The sequence below is a fragment of the Archocentrus centrarchus genome, chromosome 13 (genome assembly GCF_007364275.1).
Source record: "Archocentrus centrarchus isolate MPI-CPG fArcCen1 chromosome 13, fArcCen1, whole genome shotgun sequence".
NCBI classification, from domain to species: Eukaryota; Metazoa; Chordata; class Actinopteri; order Cichliformes; family Cichlidae; genus Archocentrus; species Archocentrus centrarchus.
In genome coordinates this window covers 5,539,724-5,559,431 of record NC_044358.1, presented here as the reverse complement: position 1 = coordinate 5,559,431, position 19,708 = coordinate 5,539,724, and the positions used below count along the sequence as shown (strand labels likewise).

Sequence of the window (19,708 nt, the reverse complement as noted above, 5' to 3'; positions counted from 1 at the left end):
AATTGTTAAAATGAAAAATTATTTCTTATCCAATTACTTGATTAATTGATGGAGTAATCAATTGAATACTTGATTACTAAAATAATTGATAGTTGCAGCCCTACTTGTATTCAGAAAGCCATAGTCAAACATTAGTTTTCAGCACCAGCAGAGCTATGAGAGGCCTTCAAGAATAAAATAACTACAGTTCCCAGCAAGATGATGTCACTTCCTATTGTTGCATTAAAAACGTGATAGTGATTCAAATGTAGGAAATGCTTTTAGCAGCTGATTGTTAAAAAATCTGGATTATGTTTTTTGTTGTGTATTTTTTTTTATGTGATTTCTGCAAACACAGTGGAAGGAAACGGCACTCTGGGACACATTAAATGTTTGATATATAAATGTAACTTTTCTGGATTATATGCAAAAATTATCATTCTATCAATCTAATAAGGCCTGATTTAGAGTTCTGCATTGATCCTTTGTGTATAACTGAAAATTCCTCTCTGAACCAAACCTGACATGCACCTCGAGAAATGTAACTACACGTCCAAAAAAACTGATTACTGATTTCCAGTTACATCTTAGGCCCATTACTCAACAAGTGGGAGTGGCATTTAGCGGTTAGCATTAGCATTAGCGCTGGGGTGAGAACTATTTCTTGCTAGAACCCTGAAGTTACCATGGCCACCACTGATGGTAATGGCAGAGAAGTAAGTAAGTTGTTTCTCCGGCATTAGTACATTGAGCTAGTGGTGGGCAGATCGATCCTAATGTCGATAATATGGATGCCAACGTTGGTATTGGTATTGATCAATATCAGTGTAATGAGATCGATACTTTAGCTTCAGTTTCTCTCCTGTATGCAGTGCTGCGTTTTCATCAAAGATGCACGCTGACTAAGTGTCTCTTCTGTCACAGCACAGAGCAGGCACACTTTGCTCCTCCCCTCCCCACAGTGTTTTGTTATACTGTCATGTGACACATAACATATTTTATTTGGGTAAAAAAAAGGATTTTGCTATGAAACATTTAAAGCAAATTTAAATTTAAATTTGTAGAAAATTAGTGAATGAAGGAACATTTTTTATTAAATTTTTTTATTGTACTTTCTGAACGATCTACCTGGAAAAAAAACATTTGCATTTGTTCTTGAGTAATGATTTTGTACACTTAATTTATGAAAAAAAAATTTCAGACATCAATTATGGGGAAAATTGTTTTGTTAATATTCTATTGTTTCAGAACAATAACTTTTATTTTGATAAAGTATTTTCTACTTACATATAAACTTTGCCCATTTCTATCCTGGGTTTTAACTAATTAATGATCCAAAGGAAAAAAATCTCAAACCAGTTAAACTTCATGGAAGTTCTTCATAATTATTAAAAAGTATTGGTTTCAGTATCGTTGATAATGGCCCTGTGTTTACTTGGCATAGGATCGATACCAAATCTTGAAGTATAGCACACAGCTACATTGAGCCCCATACATGAGGAGTGATAAACAGTGCTAAGACCCTCCTCCTGGCTCTGATTGGTTGTTTTTGACTGGGAGCGGTTCAGGGAGGAGGTGGAGGAGCTCCATTTTTTTCGCAGATTATCGATCTCATACTGTCATGACATGGTGACAGTTTTAACAAATATGTAAAAACCAGATTTTTTATAAAAGTTACATCCTGCAGCTTTAATCTGTATAAGATTAAAGGCTTTAGTTCTTACTGTCGATGAGTGTTTGCCATTTTTTTCAGTTTTACACATTTAGCTATGTGGTTTTGAAAAAGATTGTTGGTTTAAAAACAACACAACTTTATGCATTGTTTATGAAAGGCAGAGAAAAGTTAAGACTATTGTGATGACCTATGAATAATTGTTTTACTTTCTGTGACAAATGATGGAAGTCACCCAGGAGTATTAAATAAAGATGGTTATATTTATTTGAGCTGTGAGTGTTTAATATCAGGATGATTTTATGGGAATGTGGATCTTTCAGATCAATTTGAGAAGTGATTTTGATCATGTTTCACATTTTATTGGGTCATGTAGCATCAGGCACTGGTCTTGGTCTTGTCTCGGTCTCGCCCTCCCTCGGTCTTGGTCTCGACTGATCTTGGACCCTAAAAGTCTTGGTCTTGTCTCGGTCTCGATACACTCTGGTCTTGGTCTTGTCTCGGTCTCGGGTTAGGTGGTCTTGACTACAACACTACTACCCCGTGGAGCCACTCAAATGCTCAAGATGAAACTGGTTTCATGCAGGCAGCCTACTCGACTGATGGCATGTAAAATCTTGTAAGAACTGATCCAGCCCATCTTTATTTCTTCAGGTAAAAACAACAATATTCTGTTAAGTATCTTCTGACTGTCAATACAGTGAGAAAATGTGCATGTCATACTGCAAGTACAATCAAGTTTGATCGACTAGCAAATACCATACTTGTAATCCTGATAAAATAAATAAATAACACTATCCATGCCAGTTATTTTACATTAGACAAGTTAATTCACTGTCTCTGTTTTTTTGTAATTTTATTGCTATTCACATTTTTTTTTTATTTCTAGAAAAAAATTTGGTTACAGATTCTTTTTTAGAGTGTACTTTCAATACCACTGATATTTATTTAGAGTCTTTCTCTCAGATTGATCTTTCTGAGTTAGATAGATAGTTATATAATAAAAAGCACTTAGCTTAGTTAATCATGGAAGTGCTTGTATGAATGGGTATGAATGGGGTAAATGTAAACATGCTGTATAAGCGCTTTGAGTGCTCAGACAGAGTAGAAAAGCGCTATATAAGAACTAGTCCATTTACCATTTAGTTACTTCCTCCAAACATCAACGTGTCTATTAGACCCCATTCCTACAAAGTAGTCCTTCCATTATTTCATGCTTCAGTCTATCTCTATTAATGGGCTATGTACCATGATTGAACATGATTCAGAAACGCTACTGTCATCTCTGAGCTAAAGCTCATTTTAAAAGGACTGATAGAAAGTGAAAACATGCATGCTGGATCCTCTGGACTAAAGAAGAGGAACCATCAGGCTTGTTATCAACGCTCAGTTCAAAGTCTACATCTGCATATGGATATAGAATCGGTAGCTTGGACATCTGGAAAGGCACCATCAGTGCTGAAAAGTATATACAGGTTTTAGAGCATATGTTCCCACCCAGATAATGTCTTTTTCAGACCAGGCCTTGAATATTTCATCAAGAAAATGCACACTGCATCTATTACCGTAGCATGGCTTCGTAGTAGAAGAGTCGGGGTGCTGAAGAGTCCAGTCCTTTCACCAATTGAATGCATTTCGTGAAATGAAATGAAAAATAGGACGACAAAGACCCTGGACTGCTGAGCAGCTAGAATCCTATCTCAAACAAGAATCAGACAACAGCTCCCAGCTGTCATAGGGCAAGAGGCAGGGGACACCCTGTACAGGTCGTCAGCCTGATGCAGTGCCAACACAGAGCACAGAGAGAGACAGACAACCATTCACGCCTATGGGCAATTTAGAACCACCAATTAACCTAACCCCAGTAACTGCATGTCTTTGGACTGTGGGAGGAAACCCATGCAAACATCAGGAGAACATGCAAACTTCACACAGAAAGGCCAAGTTAAACCCAGACCTTCTAGCTGTGAGGCAACAGTGGTAACCACCATGCCACCGTGCTGCCCTGTATAACAGGATATCAAGTATATTTTTGTCTGGTTATGAGGCTGTTTGACTTTAACATTTAAACTCAAGGTTGTTCTTGCTTTGATATCTTGAGGTCACAGGTTGGATTCCAGTCCATTTACCTGTGGGAAACACAGCCATTATTCACCACTGCATGTGGTTCAAACAGAACCAGTTTCTCAGGTTGCATTCATGTAGATTTCTACTGAAGGATTGAAACCACCAAGCCTTTTTTTCTAATTTCATCAACTGCACCATTAGGTATAACAATACCTAAAAAGATGCTTTTAAAAACAAAGCAGTGTCAGAACTGAAATCACAACCAAGCTGTTGTAGTGTTACCCTTTTAAAGTTGACTGTATATCATGTTAAATAAAAGTGAAAAAAAAAAAAGATTTGAATTGGGCAAAAACTCATTTCTTACAGTGTAATACAGTCAAATGTAAATGACACCAACTTGGCAGGAAATACAAATTCTGATGTATTCTTGTCTTACTTTCAAACTGCTCAGATGACCTCGTCCTCTTTTTCCTCATTGACCGGTAAAAGCGAGAGTTCCTGCGGATAGGATCTCTACTAAAACCAGTGCTTAAGTCATCCTCATCTTCCTCTTGGCTTGGTTGAACCACAACTGTCTGCTTCTCAGGGACTTCCTTTGACTTGTGCCCCCACTTAACCCTGAACAGGGCAGTCCCAGACATAGTGAAAAGTTTGTGCTCAATTAATTGAAGAATTAAGGTTAGAAAATGTTGTTTAGCTTTGAGGAAACAGGTAGAAAGAAATTTGCGATAATTAGCCAGAATCCAGGAAGAAATCCATCGCTTGGAATCAGAAATTCAGTTGAAAAATAAATCTAAAAAAATAATAAAGTTAAAAACAATTTTAAGATCAGCAAAGGGAATCCTCATTCCTCTCTTCCCCTGTCCGTGGAGCAATGACGTTAGTTACATGGGTAAACTGTGGAAGGAGTGTGTGAAGCTTATTTATGCCTACACTGTAATTATTACATTTATGACTCTCTCTCTCCTGCTCTTTGTCCCTCCTCTGTTTGGCTCCCTCCTTCTTTCTCTCTCTGCACCACCCTGCTATGTGCCAACATTCCTGAACTCAACCTGGTCTTACAGCTTGTAATGTCTTTCTGCTCTAAAACCTTCTCTGTTGCAGAACCAGAAAAGCCACTTGCTAACAAACAGCCTTCCTATTAATGTCTGTGTTCTGAGTTTTTTTTAGATCCCTTCGTGAAAGCTGGCCAGGGGTTTCTCACCCTGTTGAGCTATTGTCCCAAATAATAGTTTTATCACTAGTCAGCTGACACGGAGAGTTTAAAGTTCATCTTTTCCTTTTTTTTCCACAAAGCAATAAAATTCCCTGCTCTGCCTTTGAACAGTACGAACCAAAATCAAAGTGCAATGTGTTTTATTATGGGATTACTACTACTACTGTAAAATATATATGCTGTAGTTTCTGTATACAGTAAATGGTTTACTTTGAAATTCTCTAAATCTACATTTTTGTCTCTGCTGTCCATCATTTAAACTCCTGTTCTTTGCTCCAAGCCCTCTTGAAGATATAAATCTTTCAAAATGCTTTCTTCCACACTACAAATTTTCTAAAATATCTTAAAGGGTTTTATATATCCTACCATCTGTGCATCTTAACTAATGATCAAATTTGGGGTTGCAGAGGGAGACTGCTGGGACTGATCCTCGCTAAAAAAGGGCAAAGGTTACAGGTGAACAGTCTCGCACAGCTACACGCAGGTGTATACAGCGCTCACAACTGCCCTTAAATAGCTCAGAAATAGTTCAGAGAACTTAATTAGCATTTTACATATTTTTGATGACAATCACATTTTATATTTTTAGGAAATCCAATGTCTTTTTGGGTATTTCAAATATAGGCTGTAACTGCAACATTAAGCACCCTCGGGGTTTGCTGTCGATTTTGGCCATTCTAAGCACCCGTACCGTCACTGCATGAGCGTCCGGACGGGCCTGTCTCAGTCTGTTTATCAAACCAAGTCCTATTTTATCGCACATTCAGGACAGAGACAGAAGAAAAGGTCCAGATGGCGGGGAGTAGACTGGAGAAGTGCGGCACGGTGTTCACAAGGTAAGCTGCATTTTTATGCTTTGTGTACATTGGAAAGGTCATAACTCAGGAAGCTAATGCTGCTTTTAGCTAGCTCAACAATAAAGCGAAAGGCCGTCGCTGATGTTGGCGCATGTTCGGGCTGTTGCAGAGTAGCAGATAACAATAGGAATAAAGCGGTTTAATACAGGCAACGTGCGGTTTACAACTGTTCAGTTAATTTAATTAAAAAAACTTCCGGCAGTCATATCGGTGTCAGCGTCGCGAGATGACATTCAACTAACTTCTCTCAATGACGACAGTCGTTGTGTATGTGGAGAAAAAAAAGCTAAAATGACCTGAGAGTATTAAAAATAAATAAATAAAAGAAAGATCTAATGACATCATCGTCATGCGACCAAATTCAAATTTGAAGCTGCTTTATTGACATGACGGTTTCTGAAAAGGCATCAAAATAGTGACGTTATGACAGAATCAATGACCAGTATTGATTTTTCTGTTTCACATGTTGCGACTCAAACGTTACCTTGTGTACTTAATGAGGCCTGAAACGTCCTTATTATAAAAGTAAACGTTTTGATGCTTCTGTCGAAATGGCCTGTGTTGGATCCTGAAAAATATTCACTCGTTTGCCTTCACACGCATATGAACTAGAGTGGCATCCCATTCTTAATCCATAGGGTTTAATATGATGTCGGCCCACCTTTTACAGCTTCAACTCTTCTGGGAAGACTTTCCACAGGTTTAAGAGTGTTTATGGGAATTTTTGACCATTCTTCCAGAAGCACATTTGTGAGGTCAGGCCTGGCTCACAGTCTCTCTTCTAATTCATCCCAAACGTGTTTTGTCAGGTTGAGGTCAGGACTCTGTGCGGGCCAGTCAAGTTCTTCCACACCAAACTCACTCATCCATGTCTTAATGGACCTGCTTTTTTTTCAGTCATGTTGGAACACGAAGACGCCATCCCCAAACTGTTCCCACAAAGTTGGGAGCATGATTGTCCCAAATCTCTTGGTATACTGAAGCATTGAGAGTTCCTTTCACTGGAATTAAGGGGCCGAGCCTAAATCCTGAAAAACAACCCCACACCATAATCCCCCCTCCACCAAACTTTACACTTGGCACAGTGCAGTCAGACAAGTACCGTTCTCCTGGCAACTGCCAAACCCAGACTCATCCATCAGATTGCCAGATGGAGAGATGTGAAATGTCACTCTAGAGAACACATCTCCACTGCTCTAGAGTCCAATGGTGGCATGCTTTACACCACTGCATCCAATGCTTTGCATTCCACTTGGTGATTTAAGGCTTGGATGCAGCTGCTCGGCCATGCACAGGTATCATCCTATCATGGCACCACGCTGGAATTCACTGAGCTCCTGAAAGCGACCCATTCTTTCACAAATTTTTATAGAAGCAGTCTGCATGCCTAGGTGCTTGATTTATACACCTGTGGCCATGGAAGTGATTGGAATATCTGAATTCAGTGATTTGGATGAGTGAGTGAATACTTTTGGCAAAATAGTGTTTGTATACTTTGTAAGAACTTTTACAGCAGCTAACTTATTCAATACTTGAAAGACTGTGAGCAGAAACCTGGAAAATATTTATGTGGAGTTTGATGGTGGTGGTTTGTTTTTCTTTTTTTTTTAAACTTAAATCATGGGAATTAAGAGAGGAAGCGATAGCAGTAAACTTGTTCACTGATTTAAAATTGCATTGATGGGGGCGCCTGGGTGGCTTAGTGGTGAACCCGGCAACCACATACATATGCCACGTTGCGGTGCAGGCGGCGCGGGTTCACGTCCCGGCCTGTCGCCAATTTGCCCGCGTGTCTTCCCCTGTATCTTTCCCCCATTTCCTGTCTCTCTCCACTGCTAACAAAAGCTGCTGTGGCCAAAAATGCAAAAAAAAAAAAAATTGCATTGATGCTGCACTGCAGCCATTAATATATTCCTGATATTTTTATTTATCGTAATCAACCTGTCTGTAAACATCTTTGGTATGAAATGATCAATTTTAATATTCTCTTTGTAAAAGTTTCCTGTACAATTAATGATGGTGAATTTAATCAATGTTTGCTCACACTGTCAATGTCAAATTTATTTATATTGTCAACAGGGTTAGAGATTTGATACGCTCTGAAGTCATAAAACCAAAGGAGAAACCCATCTGGTATGATGTGTACAAGGCCTTCCCCCCAAAGAGGGACCCACTTCACGTGAAACCAAATCCCAGACCGTCTGCTAAGAAACAGGGAGTTGTGCCTGAAATCTTCTACAGTGAGGATGAAATTAGAGCGTAAGTCTGCTACTCACAGCAACAAAAATAACTGTTTCCTTATACCTGAATGCTCCTGTGTAAGTATTGTGAAAACACATTAGCCCTCTTCAGACATAAATGCTGTTCTTGTTGGGTTCTGAAACTACATTTGAGAGTTTTAATGCACATGTGATGATGTGTGCATTAAAACTGAAAATTGGGCTTCTGTGGAACAAACACTTTAATATAATTTGATGAGATATGTGAGTCCTAAATTGAGGCTATGATTATTATTCCTTATTCCTTATTCTGAACCAGTGATTGTTGGTCTCTAGGGGAGCCTATCCCAGCTGTCATAGGTCGTCTGATTGTTAGTTGTCTCTGTATTATTGTAGGGTGTTTACCTTACAATATAAAGCACTGATTTTGCACTGTATAAATAAAATTGAATTGAGTTATATCTGTGTGGTCATTGTAGGTGGCTGCATGCTCGCAGATGTTCCAGTTTGTAGTGTTGAAACAGGTCTTCAGAGCATAGGAAGCCCCCTATTGCCACACACACCTGCTTTTGTGTTGGTCTTTTGCTCTCTGTAGGTCTTTTTGCAGGTCTCAGTATGATAGTGATGTGATCAGAGAGAGAGACCAGGGGGGCCTTGGATACTCTCTTACAGGTTGCGTACACCAAGTCTAGTAGGTTATCTCTTCTTTTTGGCAAGTCTACATGTTGGTGTAGTTTGAGCAATAAACTGTTACATCTCCTGCTGTGATGAGGAATCCATCTGGGTGCACTGTCTGTTGTTCACTAATGCTAGGTAGCTGAATGGCCAGGATGTTGCTGAGCCAGGGTTCCATAAAAATTAAAACATTGCAGTCCTTTGCATTACACTGTGTGGCTCTTAGGAGTGGTCTGTGGTCTGCTTTGTTATCTATTGAGCATATATTGGCCAGAATGAGGGATGGTATTGTGGGCCTGTTTGGGCTAGTGGCTAGCCTAGCCCGGATGCCTCAGCGCTTGCCCTGCTTCCTCTTTCTCTCACACCGCTTCTGGTGCCTCCTCTCTGGGTGGGATGCAGCAGGTGAGTGCAGTGATGTGGTACTCGGGCACAGAAGTCCCAGGCTCTGGAGTTCTGCTGCTTTCTGGTCCACGATGAGATGTTTGGTCTTATTTCTGATATCCAGAGGGCAGTGGTGACGATATCTTGTAAGCGACATCGTCGTTGAACTACACACGCTTGTACTAAAGCTTTCGACATGTTCTACATGAAACACAGAGAGTGGCCGGTGCAGCTGTTCGCACCGCCATCTAATGATTTAGTCTTGGTTCAGAACAACTTTACACTTAAACATTGATCCAGAATATTGTAGCGCTCTGATTTAAAGTTACAGTGTGTAAAATATCACCACTAGATGTCAGTGAATTGCAGTCAACTGAATTCTGATTTCTTACCCCTCCAATTGGTTGCTGTAGGACAACTGGCTGCCGTTCATCTGTAGTGAGTGTAGAGTGTAAGTCTGTTATTTAGCTCAGCTGTCCATATGCAGGGCATCCATGCCTGTTTTCTCTGGATGAGGCTGCTACTTGGAGGTTCACTGCCACTTCTCGCTGTTTAAGCAATGTTACACATGCCCCCAAAAACTAGCAGATGACACATACTGAGTCCTTTTAGTTCTGGTTGTTTAAAAAAATCAGTTGTTCCAGAACCTTTACACTAAGATATTTAGAAATTCAATATGGTACCATTTTTACATGATCTTGCTTGAATTTAGGGGCGGGGGAATTTAAGCATGAAATTCAACACTTGCTTATGTCACTAGTAAAGTAGTGAGATGTTTTTGTAGGTTTCAGGAACTTTTAACTTTTGTTTGTGTTTTTTGTTTGTTTTTTTTAGGAGATTCTATGAGCTGTATGGAACAGGTTCACGGCCTGTTGATCTCTCCAAATCAAACTTTGTTTCTACATGTCAGCGGTATGTATGACTGTGAATGTCTTTCAGATGTTTTCTTTGGATGTTGGCTCCAGTCCTTGTAACTGACATTTTTTAGAGGAATGTTTTTTTGTTTGTTTGAGCCACTCCACACTGACCTATGAATCATTCAAGGAAGGCTAGGTGATAAAACAATAAGGATAACTAATTTGAACATTTCTTTCTTCCAGTTGCTTTAGTTGAATCTGTAAAATATGCCAAAGATCAGAGTTTGACAGGCATAAAATTTTATTTTTGCACCAACAAGTTGATTCCCAAAGAACTACTGCTGAAAACTCATCTTGCAATGGTGTGCTATGTGTCCTTTAAGAAGAAGAGTTTAGGCTGTGTTGAAGAATCAAAGTATTAATACAAATATTGACTTTCAAGTTTGTTAAAATTTTACAGGCTCTATTTTTGTTTTATGATGTTTACATTTATGTTTTCAAATTTCAGTAAATCACTGCACCTGTTTTCCTAGTGAAATAAAGCTAAATGATGGGCCGCTTCTACAGTGTGTTTTTCCTCTCTCACTTTAATCCTACAGGTTTGTGGACAAGTACACAGAGTTAAAGAACCGTAGCGTGCCGGGTAACGCTTCTCTGTTTGAGGAGACCGCGAAGACTTTACTCACAGAAGGTATCATCCTGAGAAGGCGAGGAGGGCCTCCTGTAAGTCTTGTTATAAACACTACTTTGGGATTTCACAAAAACAGTGATATTTTATACCTTTATTCCCTCACAGGGTACCACTTTTGGAAGCTGCACACTTTACAGACCGTTTCATACTGGTCAGCCTCATTATAGTCATGTGAAACAGTTATCACAAGATTTTATGCAGACCTGTGAAAAACTAAGTACATCTATTGATTGAGTAGCTTGTACAGCCACCTTCAGCAGCAGTAACTTGATGTAGTTGTTTTCTTTGACATCATCAGTCTCTCACATTGTTGTGGAGGAATTTTCAGCAACTCTTCTTTAGAGTGTTGTTTCACGTTATTGAGGTTTGCAGGCGTTCGTTTAATGCACAGCTCTCTTCAGGTTCTGCCACAGCATTTCACTTGGGTTGAGGTCTGGACTTTGTCTGGGCCACTGCAACACCTTCTTTTCTTTTTCAGCTATTTTGTTGCAGATTTGCTGCTGTGCTTGGGATCATTGTCCTGTTGCGTTAGCTGTCAGATAAGTGGCCTCACATTTGACTCTAGAATACTTTGGTATGCTGATCAGTTCGTTTTCGACTCAATGACCACCCAAAGAAGCCCGCATCATCACTCCTTCCCCACCCCTCGTGATTGACAGCTGGTATGAGGGGTTTGTGTTGATACTGCTGTGCATTATAGCTAAACATTTCCACTTTGGTCCCCTCTTTCCAAAGGACGTTGTCCCACAAGCCTTGTGGTTTGTTCAGATGAGCTGTGCTGCCATGTTCGTTTTAGAGAGAGAGGCTTTCTCCTGGGAGGCCTTCCAAACAAGCCATACTTGTTCAGCTTTTTTAGTTGGACTCTCATGAACTATAATATTTTAACGTACAAAACGAGGCCACTGGAGTCTGAGATGTAGCTCTTTGGTTATTTGCAGTTTCTCTGAGTGTTGCAGTCTTGGGAGGAATTTGCTGGGATGTCCACTCATGAGAAAATCGTGGCATTGTATTAACACACTCACCTGAAAGCTCCAGATCTCCGAACTGCCAAAACCTCTGCTTTTATAGAGGTGCTCACAATTGCTGCTGATCATCTAATCAGTTGATAGATTAGCAGCACCTGGCTGCTCCTTACCCTCTCAGTGCTTCTGGAGCAGTAAGAGTGTACTTAGATTTTCACAGGACTGCAGAGAGTCCTTTGAAAACTTTATTTTTCACCTGACTGTAACTGTGATGTAAATGGGTATAATGTGGCGAGAGACCAGCCACATACGTAGTATGCCTTATACCTTACTTTTCATTTAAAGATCACAAATGGCTCTTTCAAACAAAAGTGTACATGTATGTAACATTTGTACATATTTCCTTCCTCTTGTTTCCTGAACTGACATCATGGCTCTGACACAGTAAAATATGCATAAACATGCTTATTTGTTCCCTACATTGTCAGTTACTTCTTGTCAGCACATGACCTTCCTGAGCTGAGAGCGAGCTGGCTGAACAACAGCAGCTGGTTATAAGCTAACATTATGCCAGCTAATGTTAGGCTCCAGTGTCCTACAAAGCACACTTTACCTCTGATGAAGAGTTTGATTCTCACATCATATAAGAATTTATTCACCAAGTGTCTGAAAGTATTCATTGAAAACAATGAGGCCCAAAAACTGGGATTATGATGAGCAAGGGCCAACATAAAGGTCTAAACATCAACATGTTGTATATCGCACAGTTAAATGCTTTACATCTACATGTTCTTTGAATGGATACTCATCTCCTCATAGAGGCCACCCCCATCTCTGCCTGTAAGTCTTCTTTGCAAATTATGCAAAATCCAACATTTCAAACTAGATCCTAGTGTTTTTCAGTCAGAGGTATAAATTTGGTGTCCTGATTCTCTGAAGCAGTCGTGAACAGTGAAACCTTTTTATACCAGAGGGTCATTTTTGGACAAATGAATGTAACTTGACCAGACAAACTCCAAATGACATGAAATTTTACATGCTTAGTGTCATCTATTGTGCATACAGTATTTTGTGTAACTACTCCTCTGTAAAGCACTGTCACTGTCAATAGACACACTTGATCATATCCAATTGTCACCAGATAGTATACAGTTTAAAGTAACCACATCACGTGATGCAAATCAACCAAATAGTGGTACTGTGATACATTTTTTTTTAATGTGTTACATAATCATGTATCACTTATTAAAATATTTAATAGCCACATATTCTTTAGATGGAGCTGCATCTGCCACGCACATTTCTCAGAAGCTTTTGTCAAATCACAAAGTATGATAATCCAAATTTTTAAAGTAGTTTTTTTTTTTCTTCGTCTTTTAACTCAGACGTACAAAACTGGTGTCAAACTGGAAACTTTTTGCTGCGCGTCACTGGAAACCTGCTGAACCTTGTACACTATTTGCAAACAATCTACTCAATTAGTGTCATGTTTCACCAAATTGGTATAACTTGACCTGAAAAACCTGACGCAGGTCTGTGACTCAGCATACAAGCATTAGTGTAGCTGCTCCTCCAGGGGGCGCTGTAGTTTCAAATTTTATTGTCATGCACAGTAAAGAAGAAATGTAAACAGTTCATATATAGATACTTTTGGACCCTTTTGATTACATTAAAAAAAAAAAAACTGCCAAAATTATATTTTATGTTATACCTTTTATGGTTTAGCCAGAAATGGAACAGAAATTCAAGGCTTCTTTATTGTCATTCGCATCACATTTGCATGCAATGGAGTGAAATTCTGTCCTCAGGTCCCAGTGTTGCCCATGTGATAGTTATGACAGTTTCAGTGATGAAAGAAGAATAAATATAAATATAACTAACAATAATATAAAGAAACTATAAACACATATACATGTATGCATACATAAAGTAAATACATATGGACTACAGTATAAAAATGACAGCAGTAGTAAGTGTGTGCAACATCTGCATGAATGTATGCAGAGTTGAGCAAGAGCAGTGCAGCAGTCTCACAGCTTCAGGGAAGAAGCTGTTCCTCAGTCTGGTGGTCCTGCTCTTGATGGTCCTCAGCCTCCTGCCTGAGGGGAGTGGAACAAAGAGTGTGTGTGCTGGGTGTGTGTGGTCCTTCGGGATGCAGGTGGCCCTTTTCCTGCATCTGGAGGTGTAAATGTCCGTGGTGGTGGAGAAGCTGACTCCAACAGTCTTCTCTGCAGCCGTCATCACCTTCTGCAGAGCTTCCTTCTCTGCTGCAGAGCAGCTTCTGTGCCACACAGTGATGCAGGAGCCCAGAACGCTCTCCATCTGTAGAATGAGGAGAGGACTGAGCTTCAGAGTCCAGCGCGCCTCAGCCTCCTGAGGAAGTAGAGGCGCTGGTGTGCCTTCATGACCAGACTGGAAGTGTTGTTGCCCCAGGTGAGGTCGTTAGTCGGGTGAACGCCCGAGTCACCTGTAACTGGGGACCACTTCCACTGCAGATCCTCCAATGTGCAGGGGGAGTAGGGGGTGTCTGACTCTGCTGAAGTCCACGATCATCTCCTTTGTTTCTGTCACATTGATGCAGAGATTGTTCTCTCTCTGCACCAACCCTCCAGGTGTTCCACCTCCTGCCTGTAGCTGGACTCATCATTGTTAGGGATGCGTCCTACCACTGCTGTGTCATCCGCAAACTTCACAACATGATAGCCTGGGTGCTCTGCTGAGCAGTCGTATGTGAGCAGGGTGAACAGAAGGGGGCATTATTGTCACATTTTCATCTTTCTGATGGTCTTTGAATGAACCATGTCTTATGTGTTTCTGTAAGGAAAGAAACTAATTCAGTGCTGCTCCATTAAAATACATTTATTCAACATTAACAAAGTGTTGAAGGATAAATCTGTTACCAGAAGTGCAAACCCCATGGTGTTTTCATCATTACACGTGATCATGGTGTTGCTGTTATTTTGCAGGTTTTGGCAGAGTCCAGGGATCCAGTGCTTGAGCTGAAACTAACAGACATGTTGGCAGAGCAACATCCAGCTGGGACTGACACACAGAAGACAACAGAAGATAAATCTTAGACCGCAGCAGCTCAACATTCATTTGATGAACTGTACATTCTCTCCATCTGACCAGCTGTTCTGCTCTTTCTGTGACATCCATCAGTCATGCTCATCTTAATATTTTCAAGACTGTCCATTGCACGCTGCACCATCAGCAGGATGTTATTAAAGAATTGACAGAGCTATAGCTCGTGGGTCAGTGCAGTGAATAATTAGCCCAAAACACTGGGAAAAGACGATTATATAAATATTTGAATGTCACTATTTGTGATAATAAAACACATTGTTATAACGTAGAGTTGTTGTGAAATGATTAATAGTTTACCTTCTCTCAGAGATGTACTACTTTATTATTTTTTTTCTAATTTGCACCTCCTCGTCTATCCTGCCTCTCACCTGGAAATCAGTGAGAGCACCATGGTGAATGATCTCTCACTCAGCCAAGGATGCACAGGTGGATCCTTTGCAGAGGTTACCTTAAACATGTGATGCAGGCACACCGTTTGAAATCAGGATTATACGACCAACTAGCTATTTGTATCCATAAGTTGTTTCAGCTGTTCATATGATCAACTGTTTAAACTTTGTCCTTCGTGTATGAGAGATTAACATAAAGCTATGATGTCACATGGTGCTATGTTGGGAATTTAATCAAAATCGAAAATGTCGTCAGCACTGTTTTGACTGAGGTCATGATGAGCTGCCGGCGGGCGCGAAGGCACAAATGCTGCTGTCGATCCGGCTAAACAGGCTGCGGAGAGCCGCGCGCACGCCGTCAGCTCTGCGACACGGTGGATGAACTGGGGACGATCATCGTGCACAAAAGCTGGTTTCGAACTGCTCCTGATGGCAATAACCGAGTCCTGGCTCCACAGTGAGATTCCCGACCAGGCTTACACGCCAACAGGCCACACAGTTCACTGGGCACACCGGACAGTGATTCCGGTAGGAGCCGAGGAGGGGGACTGCACACGTAATAACCATCGGTGTACCAACGCAGCTATCACCATCACACTGCTCACCTAATCTAGTGTGTATTATGGTGAGATGTCGGCCCTGCTACCTGCCACAAGAGTTTTCAGTTGTTACTGTTCTGATCACCCCCACCCCCCCCCCCCACCCCCCCCCCCCCCCCCCCCCCCCCCCCCCCCCCCCCCCCCCACTCCAGTACCCTGAACATGCAGTCATCAGCAAAGCACTACATACCTACATGGGATTTACATCATAGCTAAAGATTTTAACCAGGTAATCTGAAAACTTTACTACCTAAATTCCACCAGCATGACGTCCCACGAGAGGTCTCAACAGTTTGGATCATGTCTGCTGTAAGATCAAGGAAGGATATCAAGTCTCCACATCCTACATTTAGGCTTGTCAGATCACCTTTCCCTTCTCACCCGGGCGCACAGAGCTCTGATCCACAAAGTCCAGTGTGTGAGAGTGATTAAGACGGCCTGAGGGAGCTTCCAGCCAACTCCAAGACTGTTTTGAGTGCACACAGTGGGATTTATTTGCTCAGGAGGATCTTAATAACTAACATCCTCCTGTCCTATTTTACATTAAGAACTATATTGACTGTGTCACTAAGGACAAGTGCATCAGGTGCTACCCTATCAATGAACTGTGGATGACCAGGGAAGTTAAACATAAGAAAACACCTATCAACAATATAAATGACTTAAGACCAGTAGCTGTCTTATCCACAAATAGGTCAACAGAGGATGCTATAAACACAACCTTGCACACTGCACTGTCTCATCTTGAACACCCCAGAACATCTGTGAGGCTGCTGTTCTTGGACTTTAGTTCTGCATTTAATACAGTCATCCTCAGCAGACTCACACTTCACATCTACAAAACCAAGGAGATGATAATCATTTGGAGAATCCAGCTCCAAAGGAAGTGAAGAGAGTGCCTTTCTTTAAATTCTTGGGCACGTACATCACACAGGACCTGACATGGACTCAGCATCACTAAACTTGTGAAGTTTTATTCTGGTGTGGGTGGTGGCCTGCTCCCCAGGGGTTGTGGTTTGGGGCAGCTTTGGCCTCTTCTGTGTGTGCGTGTGTGTGTGTGTGTGTGGGGGGGGGGGGGGGGGGGGGGGCTCTGGGGTCCAGGGATCCTGCTGCCGGCCTGCGCAGGGGGCTGGCCTCTGGGGGGAGGGCTGGCCAGCAGCAGGACCGCTACCTCCACCTTTGTGCAAGGAGTAACAGGAGAAGCACTGCCAGAGCCCTGCAAAATGACCTCCAGCAGGCCACAAATGTGCATGTGTCTGTACAAACAGTTAGAAACCGACTCCATGAGGATGGTATGAGGGCCCGACGTCCACAGATGGGGGTTGTGCTCACAGCCCAACACCGTGCAGGACGCTTGGCATTTGCCAGAGAACACCAGGATTGGCAAATTCGCCACTGGCGCCCTGTGGTCTTCACAGATGAAAGCAGGTTCACATTGAGCACATGTGACAGACGTGACAGAGTCTGGAGACGCTGTGGAGAGCGATCTGCTGCCTGGAACATCCTTCAGCATAACCGGTTTGGCAGTGGGTCAGTAATGGTGTGGTGTGGCATTTCTTTGGAGGGCCGCACAGCCCTCCATGTGCTCGCCAGAGGTAGCATGACTGCCATTAGGTACCGAGATGAGATCCTCAGACCCCTTGTGAGACCATATGCTAGTTCGGTTGGCCCTGGGTTCCTCCTAATGCAGGACAATGCTAGACCTCATGTGGCTGGAGTGTGTCAGCAGTTCCTGCAAGATGAAGGCACTGAAGCTATGGACTGGCCCGCCCGTTCCCCAGACCTGAATCTGATTAAGCACATCTGGGACATCATGTCTCGCTCCATCCACCAACGTCACGTTGCACCACAGACTGTCCAGGAGTTGGCGGATCCTTTAGTCCAGGTCTGGGAGGAGATCCCTCAGGAGACCATCTGCCACCGCATCAGGAGCATGCCCAGGCGTTGTAGGGAGGTCATACAGGCACGTGGAGGCCACACACAATACTGAGGCTCATTTTGACTTGTTTTAAGGACATTACATCAAAGTTGGATCAGCCTGTAGTGTTTTTCCACTTTAATTTTGTGTGTGACTCCAAATCCAGACCTCCATTGGTTAATAAATTTGATTTCCATTGATGATTTTTGTCTGATTTTTGTTGTAAGCACATTCAACTTTGTACAGAACAAAGTATTCAATGAGAATATTTCATTCATTCAGATCTAGGATGTTATTTGAGTGTTCCCTTTATTTTTTTGAGCAGTGTATTTTATAAATATATACTATACTGTACTATAAACTCTATAAAAACTATGAGTGAGATACACAGATTAAAATGTATTAGGCCAGTGTTAACTTATTCAGTGATTTTTATTTTTCTCCAATCTTTAGGATAAATCATTATTCCCACCCCTCATTTCCTTATATTTTGCTTATGAGGAGCCAGACTTTATTGTAACTTTTTATAGTGCTCTTGAGCAATAGGTTTCTGGCTTTCTGACATCTTTAAAAGTTTTTCACAATGTGTCCTTAAAAAAATTAGGAAACTGGACAAATGGAGGACACAAGAACTGGCAGGCCTAAAAAACTGTCTACAGCAAATGAACAGTATCTGAAAGTCACATCCCTAAGAAACAGGAAAAAAATCCAACAATGACCTGAGAGATGCATCCGGCCCTTCAGTTGATTCATCTGCTGTTCAGTGAAGCCTCATCAGAAATGGTCTGAGTGGAAGGGTGGCTGTGAAGACAGCATTCTTAAAGAAAGGCTGAGACATACGAAATTACACAGGAACTGGACTGAAAATCAGTGGCAACAAGTCTTATGTAGTGATGAATGCAAATTTGAAGTCTTTGGTTCTTGTATTCATTAACATGCACAGATCAGACCATGGTCATAAGTAGACTGGTGCTATGCTGAAAAATGAAACTGTTGCCAGTCAGATCTTTTTCAGATGGTATTGTGAGGTGGATCAAAATCTGAAGGAATTTCTCTGCATTCATAATTTGAAAAACTTTGACAAGATCTCCAACACCACCGGCTGAATTGTAGCCCCCAAAACATGACAGAGCCTCCACTGAGTTTTACAGATGGTCGTAGACACTCACTGTTGCACCTCTCTCCTGACCAGCTCTGAACACATTAATGATGATTTGAACCAAAAATTTCAAATTTGTATTCATCACTTCATAAGACTTCCTGCCACTGGTTTTATGATTTTTATGTCAGTTTTTTTTTAACTAATAGCTCTTTGGGAATCACATTGTTGCTGCAAAAAAATCCCATTTTATGGATGTTTAACTATCTTATCTTTGGCATTCTTTTTTTTTTTTTTTGTACATTCAACTAAAGAAGTAGGAACAAATGTGTTTTTGCAACAGGCCACTAGTAACAAATGCCTCTTTCCCCCTAGTACCTACTCAACATGACCCAGTTTTTAGGGATTTCCATTAAGTGGTAGTACCTGGTACCAGGTGAGTGAGTCAAAAAGCCGCCACTGTCCAAAGAAAAACTTTGAATGACCTCAGAAAGCCTGAAAAACCTTTGCTCAAGAACACTATAAAAAGTTACAATAAAGTCTGGCTCCTTGGAAGCAAAATTCAATTTAATTCAATTTTATTTGTATAGCACCAAATCACAGCAAACAGTCACCTCAATGTGCTTTATATTGTAAGGAAAATATAGAGACATAAGAGGTGGCTCAAGACTTTTGCACAGTACTGTCATTCAGTTCAGTTCGATTCAATCCACTGGGCTGCACACTGGTGCCATGCTTAGCACTATTACCACAGAACAAGAAGGCCCTGGGTTTGTGTGGAGTTTGCATTAGGTGAGATGAAGCCTCAAAATCAAGGAAATGTGCAATAATGATACTTAACCCATAAAGAAAAAAATCCAGAAAAATGTTTTATCAGTGATCGCAGCTCACAGGCAGCAGCACATGTTAGTGCAAACAAAATGAAGGGTATTTTCCATCCTTCTTTTCCAATGAGTTGCTCTCATTAATGGCAGACTACCTCATTTGAAATGTGAATCTATTGTCACAAGGTGCCAGTAGCAGCAGTATATACAATAACA

The 19,708-nt window shown here is 41.2% G+C and overlaps 2 protein-coding genes across 2 annotated transcripts in view; one reads left to right on the top strand and one right to left on the bottom strand.

Moving 5' to 3' along the window:
- The window catches only part of ngef (neuronal guanine nucleotide exchange factor), a 52,618-nt gene extending 48,172 nt beyond the window's left edge, over nt 1-4,446 (bottom strand). Inside the window, exon 1 of the mRNA XM_030744889.1 lies at nt 4,155-4,446. Within this exon, the coding sequence (XP_030600749.1) occupies nt 4,155-4,359 (205 nt within the window). The 5' untranslated portion in view covers nt 4,360-4,446. The remainder of the gene's footprint in view (nt 1-4,154) is intronic.
- Nucleotides 4,447-5,571: 1,125 nt separating this feature from the next.
- mrps23 (mitochondrial ribosomal protein S23) lies at nt 5,572-14,822 on the top strand. Its single transcript, XM_030744544.1, has 5 exons — nt 5,572-5,770; nt 7,871-8,050; nt 9,901-9,978; nt 10,523-10,646; nt 14,543-14,822. The coding sequence occupies exons 1-5, from the start codon at nt 5,727-5,729 to the stop codon at nt 14,651-14,653; spliced, it is 537 nt and encodes a 178-aa protein (XP_030600404.1). The 5' UTR covers nt 5,572-5,726; the 3' UTR covers nt 14,654-14,822.
- The last annotated feature ends 4,886 nt before the right edge of the window (nt 14,823-19,708 follow it).

Excerpts from the sequence above, each read along its gene's own strand:
- mrps23 (XM_030744544.1), top strand. The coding sequence starts at position 5,727 with ATGGCGGGGAGTAGACTGGAGAAGTGCGGCACGGTGTTCACAAG. Across the intron at positions 5,771-7,870 it reads TGCGGCACGGTGTTCACAAG|GGTTAGAGATTTGATACGCT; the intron begins GTAAGCTGCATT and ends TATTGTCAACAG. Across the intron at positions 8,051-9,900 it reads AGTGAGGATGAAATTAGAGC|GAGATTCTATGAGCTGTATG; the intron begins GTAAGTCTGCTA and ends TGTTTTTTTTAG.